General features: G+C 39.2%; 1 protein-coding gene and 1 long non-coding RNA gene across 2 annotated transcripts; both read right to left on the reverse strand.

The window, feature by feature from the left end:
• Nucleotides 1-1,205: 1,205 nt before the first annotated feature.
• Nucleotides 1,206-6,820, reverse strand: LOC309480306. Its single transcript, XR_014199578.1, has 2 exons — nucleotides 2,948-6,820; nucleotides 1,206-2,307 (listed from the first exon to the last, which is right to left on the reverse strand). It is a non-coding gene; the product is annotated as an uncharacterized lncRNA (long non-coding RNA).
• Nucleotides 6,821-7,954: 1,134 nt separating this feature from the next.
• On the reverse strand, nucleotides 7,955-12,700 carry tent5ab (terminal nucleotidyltransferase 5Ab). The gene is made up of 3 exons (XM_082144733.1): nucleotides 12,589-12,700; nucleotides 11,584-12,467; nucleotides 7,955-10,583 (listed from the first exon to the last, which is right to left on the reverse strand). The coding sequence occupies exons 2-3, from the start codon at nucleotides 11,968-11,970 to the stop codon at nucleotides 9,801-9,803; spliced, it is 1,170 nt and encodes a 389-aa protein (XP_082000859.1). The 5' UTR covers nucleotides 11,971-12,467; nucleotides 12,589-12,700; the 3' UTR covers nucleotides 7,955-9,800.
• Nucleotides 12,701-22,765: the final 10,065 nt, after the last annotated feature.

The raw sequence follows: 22,765 nt of genomic DNA on the forward strand, positions 1-22,765 counted from the left end.
TAAAGCAAAACAAACAAAAGCCGCGCACAACGCGCATTCACTGTGGCGACGGCACAAAACAGTTCAAAAATGAGAGCTCGGATCCACCGGTTTTCTTCCTCTGCGTCCAATTTTCTCCCCAGTCTCTCTCTCGTTCCAGCGCGGCTTATAAGCGGTCTCTCCACGCCGATCACTGCAATAAGACACAGGTGCATTTGCACTTGACCTACTTGCTCGTCTCTTTTCTCTCCCATCACAGACCGCGCTGAACCACGCCCCCCTCGCCACAAAAAGCATGTCATTAAACGCAACATTTATAAAAATAGAACTTAGCCTCATCCATGAACATGATTTTTCGATTCCCGTCTGACTGATTTACATCCACGGTGGAGTTTAAAACGACAGTTCCCATCATTCCACGCTCCTTCACATCGTCATCAAGCTACGCCGTTGTTGTTGTTTGGAATGTAGCGCCCTCTAGCGGCAAAAATTCTTGCATATTGTACCTTTAACTAAATGCCAAATGATTTGATATTTCTAATGCAATGACATTCATAAAGTTTAGAATGTGGCTTAAGTGTCCAAGTACTTTCTGATCCCCTGTATATTCATTATCACACTATAGTTTTCAGTCTTTTTCTGTCCGATCAGCGATCCGTCTCAGTGCACCGTAAGGCCAGATGAATGTGGCTTTAAGTCTTTCTGTCAAGTTTATCTGTGACACCTCACATAATCCTTGAATAAATCAGTCTTGGGGATACAAGTGAGGTCTCCTCTGAGGAGCGAGGTGAAGATTTGTGACAAATCTCAGCCGTTTTAAGGTACTTTCAATCGCTCTTTCCTGTCCAGCTGCTCCAGATGTTCCCCTCCATCAAAGGCCTGCACATCTGTAGCATGAAGCAGAAAGACTCCAGCTCTACAGACAGGCTCGGAAAAATAGTTGCAGAGCAGCTGTAGCAGGAGACGTCTGTTTTGGAGTTATGGAGACTAATATATCACCGGTGAGGATGCAAACGGACAGAGTTATAGATCCATACTCATACACTCAGTGAAGGAAGTTTCAAAAGGAGGATAATTCGGGTATTCACATGCCTGATTTAAAGTCATTCATGTCTAGAACCATCCATCTATCTGTCTGCAAAGATAAGTGATATATATTTTTTTTCCCCTCATTTTGGCTCTGTATGCCACCAGAATAGAATTAAAATGAAACAATCACGATGAAATTGAAGTGCAGACTTACAGCTTTAATTAAAGGGGTTGAACAAAAACATCATGTGAACTGTTGAGGAATACACCGTCCTCCTATTTTCAGGGGCTCAAATGTAATTAGACAAATTAATATAATCATAAAATAAAATTTTTTAACATTTTGTTGAGAATCTTTTGCAGGTCTGGAACGCATGGACATCGCCAAATTTCCTCCTTTGTGATGCTTTGCCAGGCCTTTACTGCTAAAGGAGGAAAACCCACAAAAAACAACAACTGAAGACAGCTTTGCAAGTGAAATGCACGCTTGAGATCAGGCAATTGACTCGGCCATTGCAGAATATTCCACTTCTTTAGCTTCAAAAACTCCTGCTTTGCTTTTGCAGGGTGTTTTGGCTCATTTTCCATCTGTACTATAAAGCGACGAAAAAACAGCTTTGCTGCATTTGTCTGAATCTGAATCCCCATACACTTCAGGAGTCATCCGGCTGCTTCTGTCTTCTGTCACCTCATGATAAACACCAGTGCCACTGGAAGCCATGCATGATCATGCCATCACACTGCCTCCACTGTGCTGTACAGAGCATGTGGCACTGGCATGCTTTTTCCAAGCCTTCTCCGTACTCTTTCCTTCCTGTCATTCTGGTATAGGTTGTTCTTAGTTTCAGCCATCCAAAGAATGGATGGCTGATTGTGGACTTCAAGAGTCTTCTCTTGATTGTGGACTTTGACTATGACACGTCTTCTTACTGCAGAGTGTTCGTCACTTGGCTGGATGTTTTGAAGGGGTTTATGATCCCGCGATCATCCATCACTGTTGTCTTTCCGTGGACGTCCAGGACTTTTTATGTTGCTGAAATCACCAGTGCATTTTTTTTTTCTTTTCTCTGAATGTCCCAAGCTGCTGATTTGGCCACTCCAAATGTTCCTGCTGTTTCTGATGGATTTGTTTAGTTGGAGAGCTCCTCTGACCTCATGATGTGGGTTCACCGCATCAGCTCCCAAACACAGACGCCACCGAGAATCAACCGCAGACCTTTACCTGCTGAACTGATCTGGGAATGTCCCACACCTGTCCGTCAAACAGCATTGAGTCAATCGACCAGTTTCTTCTAGTCCCTTGAAAAAAAAAAGAGGGAGGGGGGGGGGGGGGGGTGGGTGGTTGTATACATATTAAACAGCTGTAATACTTAAACACTTAAACACGCCAATTTGGATGTGAATCCATACATCTAGCTATCCATCCATCCATTATTTCTATCTATCATATATTGTTCTATCGTTCCATCCATCCATCCATCCATCCATCCATCCATCCATCCATCATTCTTTCTATCTATCGCTCTGTCGTTCTATCGTTCTATTGTTCTATCGTTCCATCCATCCATCGTTCTTTCTATCTACCATTTTATCATTCTATCTATCTTTGTCTTTGTCATCATCTAATTATTATTTAAAAAAAATTTACTTTCATCCAAATTTTTATAAAAAATGTCTTCTTTTTTTTAATAAAAAAATTCAAATCAAAATCAAGAACTGCTTTGGAATTTAAAAGGCATTCTTAATTTGCTTCTGAATGGCGCACAGTCTTTGTTTGTAGATGCCACTTTCTTTGAAATTTTGAAATTCATTAATCTTTACGTGTGGCTTTATTAGCCACCACATTAGGGTAGGCTACATGAATTTTTGCACATCTTTTCAGGTATGTTTTCTACAGATTAATCAAGAATGCTTCTTTCATAACCCTGAGTTTACTTACTGTTCTGATCCCTCTGCATGCTCCCATAATGACATTCTCAGACAGGAATATAGCTGTGCGCGGAGGAGCCGTGGCTTTTGCCAGATTTGCACTCGGCTTGTCCCGTTTATCAGCAGATTTATAGATGGTGTGGAAAAGCCCCCTCATTCCTAAGCAGAAGTCTGGCCAATCATCACCATAATACTTTCATCTCACATTACACCGCCATGGTGTCTGCTGCCACAGATGCCCACCCGCTGCGTAGGCAAGTACATGCGCTCGTGTTATTATTGAGCAGAATGAAAATGCCAGTCAATGTGGGCACTGAATATTACTTTCAGCATGCACTAACAACTAGCTACCGGAATAGCATCTCCCGCTCCTTTTCAAGGCCTTCATTTGCCTGGGTTTATATTGCCTGGTCAGCGTTAACATTGAGAAAACGTTTGCTTGTTTGGGTGTCTCGGAGGGAGGCGGTTAAAGCAAATTTAGTTTTGCAAACTGAGACGTAAGATTAGCGTTTGGAGATTTATAATATTTACATAACTATCAAGTCATTTTGGATGGGATGTTTGAATGACAGAAGGTTTTTGGAGCTTTAAACTGTAGATTGCATTATCGCTGCTGGCTCAAGCGTTTATGATTCTGTGAAACCCTACTCCCCCTCCCTTTTTTTCCGACCTCTCTCACTATCGCACACAGACAAAAAGCGTTATCCTCGTCTGGAATATTCTTCATTGGTCTGATGAGAATCCAACCGGCAAGATCCGTAAAGAGTCAAAGGTCATTGTCTCACGCAGGGAGAAATCCAAACAACTGCTCCGTTAGAAAGAGGGGGGACCAGGGGACATACTCTCAGTGTCCACAACAACACCAGAATCTGTAGTTTTCATGGTTTCCATCACTGACAGATCGTTTTTCTGAAAACATGACTTTTAAATTGCCATATATGGATGTGTGCAATACAGACCAGTCAAGTGAACACGTCGTAATACAACAAGATATGTCACAGTTTGGCCAGAAGCATACAGTAATTTTCTTGCTTTCAAACCTCAGTTATTGACTGTGGTGATCAAATATCATTAAAATAAATATATTATAAGATCTAGCCAAATATATAAGTTAGCCTGGTTCACAGATGTAATAATGGCATCTGCTGCAGGAATGAGTCCAAAAAGCCATAAATAAGTTTGTGCTTCCATTTCCATCATCCTGAAGTCAATGGGTTTTAGGTTAAATGCTTGAAATAAGATCTGTGGCTAACACAAGCACAGGATATTTTCACATTTCCACACCCACTTGTGATTTTTTTGTAAACCTTTTACATGTTTGGAACAAGGTGGTTAATAAATGAGACTGTCAGGTACATTAAACGTCATCAGCCGAACAGATAAACTCATCTACTCACTAGTCGCTTTCACAGCCTCATTGTGTTTATAATCATTCTCAGACTATTATAACTCAAACTTTCCAATTGATAGATTTTACATAAAGACTGAAATAGTTGTCGGAAGCTTAGTGACATTGAAGTTATGGCATCGTGGTCTAGTTCAACTTTAGCTTTTTTACTTCTGCCGTTTGCATTTAAGCATCAATTTTCATAAAAAGTTGTGTTCACTTGTCAAGATTGTCTTGACGAACAAAACGTGTAAGAATCATAAACCTTTGTTGATCGCAGAGCTTTTTTTTTTTCTTCTTTTTTGTAATAATCCAAAAGCCAATTGGAAAGCCCAAAGAGAAGAACCAGGTTGATGATAATGTCCGAGTTGGTCAACGAATAATATTTTATCCCTGCAGCCCAATTATTAACGGCCGCTCAAAAGTAATCATATGTTCTGACATATGATTCTATTTGCAATCATAATGCTAATATTTCATTGTTATCATTTTAGCAGTGTCCAAGTTTTTTCAAGTGCTCAAATTAACATGCTAAATGACAAAATCAAAATTGTTAGTAATAATTTTTTTCTTTTTTTTTCTTGTTGCATGTAGTGAGCTTGTGAAAAGTATGCTTTAAGAGTCCACAGAGCCAAAATTGCTCATTAATGAAGAAATTCTATGTATATTTGAGAAACAAAACCCATGTTGTAGCAAACCTTATGACGTCTGGACTAAACCCGGAGAAAGTTTTAGGCTAAGATGCTTTCAAAAACTGCTGTACAACCATTTCTGTAAGCAATCAATCAAACATCTCTGATTCGGCATGCACTAGTTTAAAAGCCATTTAACAATATTCATTGGGCCTTGCAATTCTTATGGTTTTGATTTAAATCAGTTTATCTGTTGAAGTATTTTTCCACAGCTCATTCAGGATGCACTACATCATTTTTGTCACAAGAAGGCACTCCAGATAGAACAAAGACAGACGGTGGGACTGTTGGTTTCAATTCTCTCAAAATAGCCCATGAAGAGCCAGTTATAATGGGAAGGGAACACTTAGCATGAGGAACTGCATACAAATGGTAGAAATGAATAAGTAAAAGCAGATCGTCAGATTAATTAGCATGTCACATGGTTAGCTCGAGGCTAGGTCAGTGGGCGAATTGTGTAGGATTGCAGCTTAGTAAAGCGAGCTTTTGTTTGCTCTGTCTCAAGGCATGAGAAGGAGGTGAACTGGGGAAAGGAAGAACTCTTTTTCTTACTGTTTTTGTGTCCGTATCTTCATCTCGACAAAATTCAGTGCACACTGACCAACCAGCCTAATTTAATGCTAAGGGAGGGCACTCTCACCCTGGTGTATGTGTTACAGTGCAATACTCATAAACCTAAGGGCTATAACTACCCAAGACTGTTGAGCACATGGCTATTAAGCAGTTAATCAGATTAGTGAAGATGGGTTAATATCCCTCTCATGGAGTGCTAAATATAGTATATTTGAAGTGCCGCTTAACGAGAGGATAACGTTAGCACTGCCTATACGTTAACACACCCTCAGACCCAATTATTCATCCAGTCAGACCCGGAGGGCAAGCTGAACTATAGCGCACGTATGCCAAAAGTGGGAGCTAAGCTATTAAAGCATCTAATAATGTGGGTGTTAGCTAAGTTAGCTCCCAATGCCACATAGTTAGGCTAACATTCAATGTTTGCTTTCAAGCATTTTGGGAGAAACCTCATGACCTTGTCATGTGGCCATACTTCACCATTTAAGCTACAGGAACTCTCTTAGCAACATTTGTTTGACAAATGACTCATCTCAACCTTTTTGGGCAAGAATCATATTTTGCTTTATGAGAGAGCCGAATTTTACTTTCCAACAAAAGCAGAGGGAATATTATTACTTTGTCTCACAAGGTCATGCCGTGATAAAAAGTCTAAATATTAAATGTCTGATAATAAAGTGATCAGTTTGCATTGCATTGTCCAGTTTAAACCAGCTGCTGATCTCCCAAAATTCCTTTTAAATTCCAATTTAAGTTTGAATTGAGGTAGCGAACAGAATGGAGAATAGCAATTCAAGTTTAAATGTAAAGTAGATTTAAAATATATTGAAATGAAATTGATATAACACATTTTTTACTAGAAAAGGAAGGTTTATCAATGCAGTTTGTAGACTTCTCAAAGTCATGTTTGAAAGTTAAAAAAAGCCATGTGTATTTTGTTTATATATTTCATCATATTGAATAATAACTTTAGTGCACCAGAGTGGAAGAACACTTTATTTCCACAATGCATTGTCTGTGTTGATCTTCTTTGAATATCAAGACAGAAACTTCCTCTTCCTGCCGTTCCAGTTCAACTTTTCAATACAAAGGGAGTAAATTATTTAGCTATAAATCTTACAAAACCACGAGACCAGTTAAATATAAGCAAGCAAACTTAGGCTGGTTTAATCTGTATTTTGTTTCACCAGCAGGCCTCCTAACAGATATATGGACAGTGGGAGGAAGATGAAAAAAAGGTTGAAAATAGTGCTGTCAATTCGATTAATCGCATCTAACATGCAATTATGAAAATATATAATATGTATTATATATATATATACTGTATATATATATATATATATATGTGTGTGTGTGTGTGTGTGTTTGTGTGTGTACATACAGTATATATATACACACAAACTTTTATGTTAGATGCAATTAATTGCGATTAATCGATTTGACAGTAGTAGAAAATCTATATCCGAAAGTTTCGTAACCAAGTCAAGGGTGCTATAGCAGCAATTCCTATTGAGAAAGGGGATAAACGTAAATGAGGGAGAGTTAAGGACAGGCGGAGCGATATCCAGTATATGCCAACATGACGCAGGCTACAATAAATCTACTTACCCTGTGTGCTGCTTAGCTAACAGTTACAGGTCTGTTGAGAGACATACAGTTGCCAAAGTACATTAAAAGCACAAGATTATATAGAGAAATCGTTAAACAGGTAGATTGGTGCTTCCTTTAGCCAACAGTGATGTACTCTAAACAGACTAACCATCTGCTACTGTAAGCATAAGAGACTAACAGTCTCTGTAGGAGTGCTACAAAAAATGTTGGGTTTTATTGTGGTGCATTTGCAAGTGTTAATGTGATGCATTTGCAGAATCTAGATGTTAACACATCTGGAAACACCATATTATACCGCCATGGATTTCTATACTAGTCAATTCTTGTTTATGCTAGTAAGTGCTAGTGTTGATCTAGCACAGGGGTGTCCAAACTCGGTCTTGGAGGGCCACCGTCCTGCAGAGTTAATCTCCAACTTGCCTCGACACTGCCTGGAAGTTTCTAGTACGCCTAGTAAGACCTTGTTGATTAGCTGGCTCAGGTGTGTTTAATTGGTGTTGGAGCTAAACTCTGCAGGACAGTGGCCCTCCAGGACTGAGCTTGGACACTCCTGGTCTAGCATGATTTTAACCTGCAAAAACATCCTAAATGCATTGTAGTGCTCATTGGGGCTTTCTGAATACCATGCTGTCTGTTAGTTTTGTTAAAACCACACAACAGGAAGAGATAATATATGGGCCAACAAGAGATCAGGGTCAAATAGTGACTTGTGTGTTTTGTTTTTTTATTGCTAACAAACATTACTGAGTCAATGTATTTTTTTAAATCACCATTTAATGAGTCATTCATGTTTGCAAATACATGGTGCATTGCGATATCGACACTCAGAATTTCACGTCTGAATTCACATACACGTTTAATTTAGAAGATAAGACACACATACACAGGGACATTCACACTTGTGTGGGCATCCAACCATAATGACTCAGTATGAAAATTTACACCAACGCTTGTTGAGAATTTGCTGCACTAATGCTCGGCCGGGTTTTGTTTCGACTCATAAAAGACGACAGTACTCTTCACAGCATTAGAGTAAGGTCCTAACCAAGACCTTTTCATAAACATCACCAATGTACAAAAATAGAAGAATCAGTAGAAAAATAAGAGATATGATGATAATGTGAGGGAGCGTATGAGAGGAAAGTGTCCATCTCTGCAAGCGACAAACTTAGGCCCTGTCCCAACTTGCAATCCTGCAGACTCGTGACAGCCATTGCATGCATGTAACCGCATGGTGTCCCATTTTTGGATTCTGAAGGTTGCTCATGAGTGCACCCATTTTGGCGAGCCCACACCTTTGGACTACTACCATACAGTCTATGCAGCATTGCGTCACCAAAGTGTAGACTGTGGAGGACCACAAGGACTTAGGGGAGCATTTGGGACAAGGCTTTAACAGTATGTATCTGAGCTTTTTGATTCAGACTTTACGGAATAATTCAAATGGGGGTTCCAACAGCATATAGATGCTCTTACGTCAAGTATTGTTGCTTCACAATCTTGAGGAACATTAAGAATATCTTTGGTATTTGTTGAACTTCCCTTAATTGTGCTTCTGCTTCTCACTGCTGTATCTCTGCTGGTCTTAATCCCCCAGGTTATGCAGGTCAGATGTGTCAAAGGTATAATCTCTGGATTTGGTGGCTGTGTGATAATTAGGCCTGCAGAAAGACGCCAGGTAACCTGGATGTAACAACAACAATTTGGACTTAAACAACTTTCATTAATTCTCTTCCTGTTCAGCCTCGACCTGTTTTACCTCACTGCCTTAGATGTAATGGCATTGCCCTGGACATTTTAATCTGAGCTAAGCCAGCGCTGAGCCAACAGTATATTGAGGTCAGTTTAGATGAGACAAGAAGCTGTGAAAAACTCATACGTTCATGCCTCAGGTGGAAATATGCAACACTTTCATATAGGCCCCCTAATTCTCACTATTGTGGTGCCAAATTAATACATTATAAGAATTAGGTGTTGCAACTATTGGTTGGAAATTCATGATCAAGTGGCTTTCAAAATTCATAACCCATTTACTACTGTACACTACCCACAGTTATATGTGACTCCAAAAAGATGTACTTTAGGGTCATTAACAGAGTGACTTTCATTTTTCAGTTTAAGGCACTTAGTTGATAATCTGTTTTGGGTATCTGGTATCTACGAGAATATCCTTGGCTTGAGAAAAGTGTCCATTGATTTCAGTTCGTTATTTCTGATAGCATGAGTAATGAGCATTAAAAAAAAAAAAAGAAAGAAAAAAGACAGTCCCTTTTGTGTCTGTGTAACTCAGATGCTCTTCATAATGTGTCCATGGTGTTTCCTCTCAGCCAGTGTTGTGCTTCTTTTGGCCTGGCACTTAGCCATGGAAAGCCTAGGTAGAACAGGCTGCCAAATGGGAACAAATCCAAGTTACCTCACTCTTCTTCTCTTTTTCCCATCAGGCGCGCTCGTAGCTTCCCCTTGAAGCGAGCTAGCAACCGCCAATTGGGAAAGTCTTGGGTTTTCCTTACATTGTTAAGCACACAAATACAGACTTCTCAACTTGTCATTGGCCGGGTGCTCTGGACATGTTGGACCATATGTGAGTTAACACATTTTGGTCAGTTGCAGGGCAACCATGGCGAGAATGTGTGAGTGGGTTGGCAGGTGTAGACTGGCTGCACCTGAGCAATGTAGTAATTGCTAAAGTTGCCGTCCGCAATGTACGGCGCAGGCTGGTAAAAGCAAGTGACGTTAGCCACATTGGGAATTACATTCTGCTCTGCTAACACGCGTACTGCCAACATGGTGATAAGGCTCAGAGTCTGTCGCCTTTCATGTCCCATCAAGCATACTGTACTTTCATTGACAACACTGTGTAGGGTGGTCAGGTACTCATACTTCCGGTCCTCTAGTCCCACAAAGTGATTCTGCAGATAGGACTCGAGCTTACGCCTTTGTTCTGCCACATCCGAGAAGTCGATGAAGAACCGGGAGCACATGTAGCGTTCGAGAAGCTTCATCTCAGCTTCCGAAGCGGCACGGAAACCTCGCACCAACAGGTGGCAGTACTTCAGCAAGCCGCCGCCCCGGATCTCTTCTGGATTTCGTGTGCAGATCAGTTTCCGTTGCAGGTGGTCCAAGGCTACGCTGAAGTCTCCGTAAACGCTCTCTCCCACAATGGAGGGATGGAACGTCTCAGCCATGGGGTTCTCCGAACACTCGTAGAAGAGGAGGAGGGAGTCCAGGCGGATCTGAAAAGAGTCGACGCTGAATTCAAACTGTCGCCGCAGGGAATCCACGAACTTCAGTTCGACGTTCTTGCCGCTGTTGTTGGAGAGGGAGATTAGACTCCAACGGTCTGAATCATTACACACTTTCACCATCTTCTGCACATAAGCCTCCTGAGGAAAGAGAAAGAATGGTTGGGATGAGGACAATGTTATCTTGAAAAAGTCCAATTTATAATGTTCAATGAAAAATGTATGTATGTTGAAAGATGGAGATGCACAAAACTGTATGTGGGTGTTAAAGCAGACAAATAAATCATTATTTAAATCATTGCTAAGTTCCCTGCATTATTGAAATGTGTGCAAGAAAAGTTAAATATGTCTACAATAAGCATTTTGTCAATAGTAGAAGACTGCAGATGCATAATTTTGACATTGTAAAGTCACTTTGCATATCCAGTAAAGGCATTACATTGCATTGCTATAGCTATAAATTGTATCAGCCTAATTTGCATACATGAAAACGCTGTGTGCTTTTGCATACGGTAGAGAGAGATGAAAGCGGATCCATCGTAAATTGGTTTAGAGGAATCCTCTTTGTAGTAGAAACCAACGTTTTTACAACCAGTGACCTTTTACAATGCAGCTTAAATTTAATAGACACTAGAGGCATGTCTAGTCCAGTCAATGTCAAATTATAACATGTCATGCACTTCCCCTTTACTTAACACATGAAACATTGAATTATATAATTATATTTAGCTGAATCTTGCTTATCCAAATTGACAGTAGCAACACTTAAAATAAGGGCAGTCCTGATGGGATAGAGGTTAAGTGCCTTGCTCAAGGGTGCAGTGGCAATGATGTATTAATCAACCCCTGCAAGGTTTCAATTACCAGCTTGGATTTTATGCTACCTTGCTTTAAAAAAAAAACAACAAAAAAAAAACATATGAAGCTATTCTAAACAGGTTTCTTTATCTGGTTTAGCTGGTCTCACAGTCTGACCAGCTGAAAGGTGCCCCAAACCCCTGTAAAACCAGCAAAAAACACAGACAAAAACTAAACTAAAATAAATGTTTGGCCTGGTTTAAGCAAAGCAGAACACTGGTTTACAACACAAATGAAGACAAATGAAAGTAACTAACAAATAATACGCTCACTAAATGTTTACCTTTAATGTCACTGGAGTAATTTTCTCTTTATTCACTCCTTCAGGCAGAAAATCCAGGAGGGAGTCGAGAACGATATCCTTGACGGTCTGAAACGCCACTTCTCCTTTCAGATCCGCGCAAAATATGAGATCCAGATCCTTGTAGCCCAAACCGCTGTCCTCGTGGAGAACGTGACTGGCCGCGGAACCGTTCAACCGGACCTCCCGGACGTGGATCTTGCGCTCTTCCATGCGACACCGCACCACTTTGACAATATCCCGAGGTTTCATCTCCAAAGTGGGGAAGTTCCATTTGCCGTGAATAGGAATGGATTCGGTCAGGATGACATCCAGACGCTTCACCTGCTCCCAGTTCAGCACGCTCAAGTTACTCAGATTCTCTTCCATGGCGAGTGATTAGAGATCGGTTTGTTATAGAGTCCTAGAATCAGGTCTGTAATTTTATATCGCTTTAGCCATGTCCAACTATATCGCTTTAGCCATTTATCTGATAAGCGGTTGTAAGGAAAATGCTATAATTTCATGAATTTATTCTAGGCAAAGAGTCAGTCAGGTGAGAGTTTATATGCACGTCTATGCATTCGTTTTGCATGCAGCGCACTGCTGCTGCGCCTCACCACTGTGCGTAAAAGCTCGCCAGATGTCCCGTTTGCGCACAGCGCTGAAGTTCGTGGCGACGGCGGTGGACGCGGGTTCTCACGGCTCTCGGGGAGCCGTGAGAATCAGAATGATTGCTGCATGATTGCGATGAGTTTTCAGGTCGGACAAAGAAAAAAGGGCACGCCTTTCCAAGAAAACGAATATCAAGTGGCAAAAGACTCTGTCCCTCTCCTCTTTTAAAGTGAAACCTGGACGCTTTGAGCCTTTACATGTTGTTTTATTCTCTGCAAAATAAACGTTTTAATAAATAAATCAATAAGTTGCAAGCCCGATTAATACATAAATTGTGGACTGAATGAATTTAGATGCGCATAATCAATAATATGTGTTGAACGGATTACATACCTGTATGATCACATTGTCAGCTGTTCTGTCAAACTGCTGGCTGCTCATGTCATCTCGGTTGCACAGTGAGGATGCATAGAGATTAACCCGTAAACTAAAGCAGGAGTGACGGTGAATTTGAGTGACAGCTGCGCAAACCAATCCAGACACACGCTTCTCGCCTACAGTAATATTATACACAGTTATACCCCTTTACGAACTGTTAAAGCAAATCAGGGATATTTATAATAAAGTATAGCTTAATAATTTTTGCTGAACTTTTTTTATTTTTATTTAGGCTATTTATCAATTCTGTTTCTGTAGCCCCAAGAATCGACTTGGTATACATGTCTCAGAAATTTATTTTTTATAATTTCTAAAAGACATTAGTGTAAAGGAATACGTAGCCTACATAATAAATGAACCAATTAAAACTGACTAGCAAAAAAAAACATCCCTTCTGCCTTTATAGATAGCAGTGAATGTCAATGCTGCCCTCTAGAGAAAGTCATCAGATCTTAAACTTGAGATGCACCTTTATACAGGTGAATAAATAGAACTATATTTTAGACACAAATAGGTTTAGTCTGTAGTCGTTATAATTAGCTTAATTTGAGGGCAAATGAAGTCTAAGGGAAGTCAAGTCCCTGTTTAGATGGCTATGCAAACGGAGAGGGAGGGAGACGGAGTGTGTGTGTGTGTGTGTGTGTGTGTGTGTGTGTGTGTGTGTGTGTGTGTGTGTGTGTGTGTGTGTGTGTGTGTGTGTGTGTGTGTGTGTCATGTAACATAGAAAGAGACTAGCTGGTAACTGTGTGTAGGTATGTGTATAAATGTCAGGCTGTCACCCAGATTCTATCAGGGGGAGCGGACCTGCGTCACAGCGGTAACAGCCAATAAAGCAGGATTATTCTAGATTACCCCCTACACACCATGACTCTGTGGCGCACTTCTGTGTGAGTGTGTGTGTGTGAGAGAGAGAGAGAGAGAGAGAGAGAGAGAGAGAGAGAGAGAGAGAGAGAGAGAGAGAGAGAGAGAGAGAAGGCAAAACTTGTGTTTAGTGCTTGAATCCGAAACAGTATGAATTTACCTGCACAATGCATGAAAAAAAAACTTTTTAATTTTTATTTTGTTGTTTTAATACAGCAAAAGAGCTTGTCAAGAACATGTTGCAGTCATTAAATTTCAAAATCTAAATTTAGACACATTGCATTGTCTGTAAAGCTGCTTTGAAACGATTATGTAGGCTATATATAGCCTAATATATACTGTATTTATGTACATATTTATTTATTCGTAAAATTAATTTTAAAATAAAGACTTTATTTAAAGACAATTCCTTGGAAATTAAAATAAATATCATTTATACAATAACAAAATAATACTAAAATGTAATGCAAAAGTCTTAAATATACTTGAAATCAAAGGAAATAGAATATTTTGCTCGATGAAAATGAAGACTGTTGTGATATGGTGGCTATTTATTGATTGATTTATTTTTATATTTGTGCACTTTGACATTATCACTTTTTTTAATTGAACATTTATAAACATTGATAGAAATAATTATATAAACATTAATTGCAATGAAATGCAATGCAAAAAGACTAGTCCTTAAAATGCTTCGTTTTCTTAATGCAAACTGTAATCTCCTTGAGTCTTTTTATTTTCGGATGATATGTGACCAGGACCTGATTCCTGGAGGAGTTGCATTGAAAGGGTCAAGTTGAAGCGGTCAGGCATTTCCGGTCTCTCTCTCTCTCTCTCTCTCTCTCTCTCTCTCTCTCTCTCTCTCTCTCTCTCTCTCCACACATAGAGTCATAAACTTTATCACACTGTTTTTCGTTTTATTGCCCGGATGCTTTCTCTTTAGCTCAGGCTAAAGTATGTTACGTGTGAACATACTACATTAGGCGACAGTGTCTTGTCTTTCTAGTCAGGTAGACATTGTCGAGGTAAGACAGATTGGCATCTGACCCCTGCAATGAGATCAGAAGAGGCTTTATCCAATCCAGCACCCCAGCTATACCACTGAGACAGTTACACACTTTCTCTTGCTCTCTCTACTAAATCCCCGTGAGTCGGGAGAAGGCTTAGACCTATTAGTAAAGCCTCAAACTGACGGTATCATTATATCCATAAACCATACGTTTTTATTTGCATATTTGCGGTGTCAGTGTCATAGATTAGATGAAAGCAGCAACTCTCTAGCATTGTGCTTCGTCATATTATATACTGCCCTGTACTTTCACGACTCTTCGGACTTTTCGTCACTGCAACTGCCGTTAGACGCTCAGGGTTGCGTTCCAGTCCATAACTTTCACGCCCTTCACTCGCTAACTTCCCTCTGTCTCGTTCACTCGGATGTAGGCCTATACGTCATTGCTTACGTTGCATGAGTGCCCACTACTGGCGGAACCTTTGCAATAGGCTGAATTGGAACGTGCCCTTGATCACTTAGAATCCACTATATGGGGTTGATTTATTATTAATTTTTTTCCCTTTCGAAATTGTTTAATGCAGCATTCTATATATATAGGTGTGTTTAAGTTGTTTACATTTGTTTTATTTTTTATAATTAATAGATCATTGAGTTGTTTGTGGTGGGGTAAATTAACCGTAATATGCGTTGACGTCACAATCGAGTTGCATTGTGGTATATGGAGCTGCTTGAAGTATATGAAGTAGACTCGGGTTGCGTTCCAGTCCAAATTGTCATGCCCTTCACTCGCACACTTCCCTCCATCTCGTTCACTCGGATGTATGTCATTGCTTACGTTGCACGAGTGCCCACTATACTGGCGGAAACTGAAATGGGCTGAATTGGAACATCCTAAGCCCTTGATTACTTGGAATCAGCTATGGAGTTGATTTATTATTATTATTTTTTATTCCTTTAAGAATTTGTTTAATGCAGCATCCAAAAGTATATAGTTGTGTTTGGGTTGTTTTAAATAAAATAAGATAAAAAAAAAAATATAATTCAAATATCAAAGAGTTGTTTGTTGTGGTGGTGATTAGATGAGATCTGCGGTGACGTCACAATCGTACTGCATTGTGGGACATACAGGTGCCTGAAATGTACATATGAAGTAGACTCGCTCCCTCGGTCAAAATCGATGGAACAAGGGTCTGTCCATATAAACTTCCCTCGTCCACTTTACAAAGTGGAACGCACTTCAAAATGGCAGCAAGGATTCCCCCGAAGGGAAGTGCTTAGGGAAGTTCCTATCCTTTTTTTTTTTTTTTTTTTTTTTTTTGTGCAAAAAAAAGGGTACAAATCCCAGTTGACTAACCAAAATATAGCCTACACAATGATAGTACATAAACAGAATACAATACAATATTGCCAGGGGAAGCTTATGGGCCGTTACAAAGAGAAAGAGGACCATATGTTGACCGTTTAAACTGCCTTTTTGTTGTTGGAGCCAGAAATCAGATTAATATAAAGTACAACTTCATGGAGAAAATGACAAAATTAGTTTTTTTAGTGCTGAATTTACACTTATGAATATGAAATTTTGCCAAAAGAATTAATACATTTATAATGAAGTACATATTTTCTTTACTTTGACTTCTACAAAAGCAAAATACAACATTCATCCACAATAAAGCAAAGTCTTTATAAATATGGTCAATGATGAATCTGCTGAAGTTTTGCCAAAATGTTCTGGTGTGTGAGAAAAACCAAAAGAGGTGCAAAACAGTTTCTGGGTGGTCTTCACAAAAAGAACAGTTTGTATTGATGTCTCTTTTAAATTTAACCATGTAATGATTAGCAGGGTAATATCTGTGAATTATTCTGAACGACACTTCTTTCACCTTGTTTACTATCAAGTATCTGTGAGGAATCATCCAAACCTTTTTGCAGTCAATGTCATTTACAAATCGGTTCCAATAAAAAGTAACATTTGGAATAGAAACAATTTCTTTCTGAAATAATGCACGAACGTTCTTATTATTTTGAGAACATTATACATTGTTACAGTTCAAAATAAAGCCCAGACCACCAAAGCGAGAGAATATATAGTGGGGAATAAAATTCCGAATCGAGACAGGGTTTTTAAGAAAATGCTTAGCTCAATTCATCTTACAGTAAAGGTATTATTTAGGGTATTGAAGTCCAAAAAGTTGAGCCCACCAGATTCATAATTATTCATAACAACACTTTTTTTTTATATAATGGGCACGATTTTTCCAGATGAAGTCAAAAAGCATTCTATCAATGTCTTTACAGATTTGACTGTCCAGGTGTAAAGAGAGAGCTGCGTATGTAAGCCGGGATATCCCTTCAGCCTTGGTAAGCAACACTCTGCCTTTTAGAGATAAGTCCCTTTGCAACCACTGGTTCAGTTGAGGTTTTTTTTAATGATTGGAGAGAAATTTAATGGACATCTAATTTTCTGATCTTTAGAGATAATAACACCTAAGTACGTAACTTCTTCCTTGATCGGAATGTTGCAAATAGTTTGTATATTACAATCTTTTAAAGGCAACAGTTCACATTTATTACAGTTTTTTTCGATTGCTAAACGACAGTGGGCACAACTGGAGTCACATGTGCAAAACTCTAACTACAGTCTGCACAGCAGCAGTTCATGTGGACCAAATTCGTTTTTCATTGCTTGAACACAGTTTTCAAAACTCTACACACTTATCCCATGACTTTAACCACAACCTGCACAACACTGTGGATTTACAGCACTTTGTTCAAATGCTAACACACTGCTGTCAAAACTGTGAACCACACATTCAAAACAGAATAGATTTCAGCCTTGTGCCTTTCAAACACTGCTGACTGCAGTCTCAGCTGAAAGGCTAAGAAGGTGTCTTGTTTTAGACTTTTTAGTGAACACACACGCATATAGGTGTGTATATATATATATATATATATAGGTAGAGCTCAGAAAGACTAATTTTGGAAATGGAACAAGGAAGACGGGTTGGTGGAGGGAGAAGGGTGGCAGGGAGAGGGCGGATGCGTGCCGGATGTGAGGACACGAGTCCAGAGGACTGCCAGGGATGGATAAGGCACTCCAGAAGGTTCTCATGGCAAGAGAGAACATTAGATGTGATGTTGATGAAAACCTGTGGTCTGATGCTAGAGAGAGGCAGGATTAGCCCCTCAATTATTTATTCGAATTACAGTATGTACTTTTAGTTTCTACCTTTTTTTCTCATTACTGTAATTCCGTAAATTACTACAGACTATTGAAGCAAACTGCTCCTTTTCATTTACCTTAAAGAATTGTTATGTTCTAAAAATTTAAATAAATCATGTGAAAGAATGTCACTCTTTTCTTTGAAGAAAATATTACTTTGTATGAAGTCACTGAAATTGTTCAAACTGTAAAGATGAAAAGTTAGTATTTTCTGTATTGGTGTTTGATGCGAGTGTGTTCTGAGTGACAGTGTGTGTTATCTCAGTGAGAGTTGTGCAGTGTGTTCTGAGTGACAGTGTGTGTTTTCTCAGTGAGGGTTGTGCAGTGTGTTCTGAGTGACAGTGTGTGTTATCTCAGCGAGGGTTGTGCAGTGTGTGTTATCTCAGTGAGGGTTGTGCAGTGTGTTCTGAGTGACAGTGTGTGTTATCTCAGCGAGGGTTGTGCAGTGTGTTCTGAGTGACAGTGTGTGTTATCTCAGTGAGGGTTGTGCAGTGTGTTCTGAGTGACAGTGTGTGTTATCTCAGTGAGGGTTGTGCAGTGTGTTCTGAGTGACAGTGTGTGTTATCTCAGTGAGGGTTGTGCAGTGTGTTCTGAGTGACAGTGTGTGTTATCTCAGTGAGGGTTGTGCAGTGTGTTCTGAGTGACAGTGTGTGTTATCTCAGTGAGAGTAGTGCAGTGTGTTCTGAGTGACAGTGTGTGTTATCTCAGTGAGGGTAGTGCAGTGTGTTCTGAGTGACAGTGTGTGTTATCTCAGTGAGAGTAGTGCAGTGTGTTCTGAGTGACAGTGTGTGTTATCTCAGTGAGGGTTGTGCAGTGTGTTCTGAGTGACAGTGTGTGTTATCTCAGTGAGGGTTGTGTGTAGTGTTTGGCTGCACTGAGCCTGTTTTGAGCCGTGTGTTAAGAGTTGTGTTGCTTGGAGAGAGTTTTGCAGGTGATGTGAACTGTTTAGCTCAGGTGACTGTTAGTGCAGACTGTAGTTAGAGTTTTGCACATGTAGCTCCAGTTGTGCTCACTGTCGTTTAGCAATCGAAAAAAACTGTAATATTTAGGTATAGACCAGAGGCCTCTGAAAACTGGTTAATTACTTGAATGGCGACAAGTATCTGGCTAGCATTTTTAAAAAAAGATTGTGGTATCGTCAGCAAGCTGACTGATGATGATATCCCTACCCGCAATAGAAATTCCTTGTATAGCACTGTTACCGACATGAGTTGTGAGAATTTGTGTACAAAGTAAAAACAGATAAGGGGAAATCGGGCATCCCTGACAAATGCCCCGTTCTAGATAAAATCTAGGGGAAGTTCCATTTTTCAGTTTGATAGAGCTATTGCCATTAACATTCAAAATAATGTAAAAAAAAAAAAAAAAAAAAAAAAAGGTTTTAATTGCTTTGCAGAAAAAGGCCCCAAAACCAAATTTCTCTAAAGATAGAAAAATAAATTGGTGGGGAAGTTTCTATCCACCTTAATTTGCAACGCAGAAGTAAATACGATGACGTCCTTCCTTCTAATGTGTTAGACTTCTGTTTCGCTAGCCGGTAGGTAAGAAGCCATGTTGTGGGACCACGCACAAAACACTATTAAACACTGTGATGGTTGATGTTTATCACACCCGCGGTGTATAACACAGTGGGGTGATGAAATGAAGAAGTGTGGCCTAGCCCTAGACGGGTCTTCGATGCGCGTCTCAGCAGCTCGTCTAACAAAAGGCATCTCTGCAGATGCTGTAAATTTGGGTTGCTTATGACGTTCATATGGGAACGCAGTGTGAGTTATGAAATAACATATACTGTATATAAATATATAAATAAAATAACAAAGACAAAAAAAAAGTATTCTTTGTTATTATCAATATGAGAATCAATGAATTATGAATAATTTACTGCCATTGTAAGAATTAACATGTAATCATGTAATCAATAAGAAGTAACTGTAGTCTGATTACCAGTATTTTAAAACGTAATATAATTTGCAAGTACTGAAAGCTGCAGTCCGCAGTTTTTCCTCTTTGTCGCCATCTCTGTTCGAAATCTGCAATTGCAGTTATTTGCGGAATTATCAACTTTACGTGGGTTGTGCCTCGGCACGGCCCAGCGTGGATGAATCCGATGTTTTGAGGAGAATGTGCGGCTGTCAGTCGCCGCCGGTGTGGATGCTGTCATTCGCAATCACAGATTCTACTTTTTGGAAGTATGACCAACATAAGAATTTTCACTGGAACATGTCATCTGAACAAGTAACATCCACTTTTGTTCTGACCAACTAAGGGTGAAAAAGCATTGCAGTAAATCGCGCTGATTAAATCTAACGATCGCTTATCATATCACGTCAAACCGTGCAACTTATACTTTGTTCTCAAATTGTTAATGTTAACAACATCAGCATTGCGTGACTACATTTAATGCCCTTCCGATATTTGTCCTTGTTTTCACACGGGCCGGTTGCAGTCTCTTTTTTTCTCCGAAGTCTGAAGTCTTTTGCATTTTACAACGGGTGAATCTCCAGTTGTCACGGGTGATTGTCATTTTAACCTTTCTGGATCCGCCATCAAATTGATAAGTTTAATTATATCAAGTGCTGTGAGAAAAGGCTATAAATCTCCACCTCCAACATCCTCACACTCATAGTCTACTAGCCGAGACTCTTCTTTATGTGGACAGATGTGACGTAATGACGCAGAGAGATGCTCGAATTTCCCGCGGAAATCCACCAGTACCACTGGAATTAAAAACAGTATTACAAGCTTACCGTTTTGAATCTAGCTACGGCAAGCAGATAGTTTTGAACACTGGCTGGTTATGTACTTGCTCAAATTATTTTGGATAATTTTTAACCCAAAACAGCTACGGACTGCAGCTTTAATTTTTGGAATCTGATTTTGTAATCCAGAGATTACATGTAATCAGTACCCGTTTCCATCACCCTGTTTTTATGCACATTTGGAAGTATCGCATCAGAAACGAGTGATGGAAACTGCAAATTTCTGAAAAAAATATCCCTTAATTCGCATAAAAAGTTTTTACGCACGCTTGAGGTGGTTTTTGACTTGTGCAAAAAAAATGCGAACAACGGGAGATGGAAACGCATTTGCTGAAAAAACGTGGCGAACATTAAACCCACGCGACTAATCGGCTTTTCCCGCTGATGGAGTTTTTTTTACAGTTGGTTACTAGGTTACCAGTACCACCATCATCCTCTCGAACAACTTGATGGAAACCCATCTAATTCGCTTTTTCTTTTTTTTTTTTTTTTTTTGTGCAAACTTTGAAAAGATAATAGGTCACTAAATGTTGTTTTACAGTAATTGAAATAGCAACATCACCTTCATGACTGGCAATAATAATGGCAATAATAAGAAACATAAATAAATAAATAAATAATCAAAACTATTTTAAAGCCACAAAACCTCACATTGATACGTAGATGTTTTGAACGTTTTTGAATGTGTTTCTGTGTGGTTGCAAGGGTGTTTGCAAAGTGGCCGCTTACATGCACAAATAAGCCGAAACACCTGCCTTGCAAAAAAAGCATATAAAATCCTAAGAGAGTTGTATGCTTGCTTTTTCACTATTAATAACATACTAAATTTACAACATGCATTTTTTTAATTGATGCTACAGCAAGTAAGTGCAATATTATTTTACACTTGTTTTCATTTTATCTGTCTCCATCTGTTTGACATCTTTCAGAGATCTCGATAGCTTGTTTTGTTTGTTCTTGAAACTAACCTCAATTGGTTTGTGGTTAGTTGTAGCTTGGAGTGTACTTGTTCTGTCTCTGAGTGAAGTATGTGTCAAATGTGGTAAAATAAAAGGTGTTGCAATAGCACAAAATGGATGTTTAATTTCTAACATCATTTTTATTTTATTGTATTATAAAACAGACATAAAGCAAAGAGTTTAACCATGTTTTTGATTTTTTTTTTTTTTTTTTTTTTTTTTTAAATGACAGTTATTCAATATGATTCATAACGAGACCTGCCATTAGCTGTTGTTGTTTATTATAGGCATTGGACCAGCAGATGCTTTGACCCATTTGACCTCCATCCTGCATGGGGAAGTGTGTCTTCCTCTTACTAAGTTTGATTTAGTTGTTTTTCTTCTAAGGAATTGTTTCAAAACAAGTCTTAAGCAACCAGCCAAGAAATACATATATACTGTATAAACTTGAGGTTTTTAATTGCTTCACATTTTAGGATGTACTTTGTTCAACATACAGTTAAATACAGTAAAGCTATTTCTTTGTTGATCTGAGTCTTAAAATTGTATACATGCAATGAGTGTGATTTGCAGAATATTTAATGTAGTTAATTAATGTTTTACCTTGTGTAGGCCTTATGTTGTTCATGTATTTTGAGGATGAATGAATGCCACACAACCTGCCGTGTCAGTGTCTCTTTAAATTTAGTGAGCTTCTAGCAACCCGAATAACTGTGGTTTTTAAAAGTTGCTAAGCCTATTTTCTTTATCATACCAATGCATGACTAAATGGTTAGTTGCAATGTATTAGTTGCATTTAGCATTTTTGTTTCCCCCCCTGCTGTCGGTAACATCAGAACACACCTGGAACATGTGACCTAGTTAACCAGTCAGGAATCATTCTTCTTACTGTAATATAAAGTCATTATCGTATTATAAAGCAGTTTGCCTCATCACGATCAGGTGATTTTAATGTTGATATTCTAGAATTTGGTTGCATATTAGAATACTATTCTTTTGGATTATGAGCAGTCACAGGTGAAGTGAATACATTTAGATAGTAAAACATTAGATAAGCACACAAACAGTTCTTGTAATCAACATGTTGGATGCAGGAGAAATGGGCCTGAATAAAGAGTGACTTTGACTAGGGCCGTATTGTTACAGTATGTCAAGGCGACTGGGTCAGACCAATCCGAGTGCCTACATGACCCCTGTCCACCGTCGAAAGCGCTACAGTCGGCACGTGAGCATCAGAACTGGACCTTGAAGCAATGAAAGAAGTTTGCCTGGTCTAATGAGTCCCATTTTCTTTTACATCACGTGGACAGCCGTGTGTGTG

This window comes from Leuciscus leuciscus (genome assembly GCF_965113295.1).
Source record: "Leuciscus leuciscus genome assembly, chromosome: 18".
In the NCBI taxonomy this organism is placed as follows: Eukaryota; Metazoa; Chordata; class Actinopteri; order Cypriniformes; family Leuciscidae; genus Leuciscus; species Leuciscus leuciscus.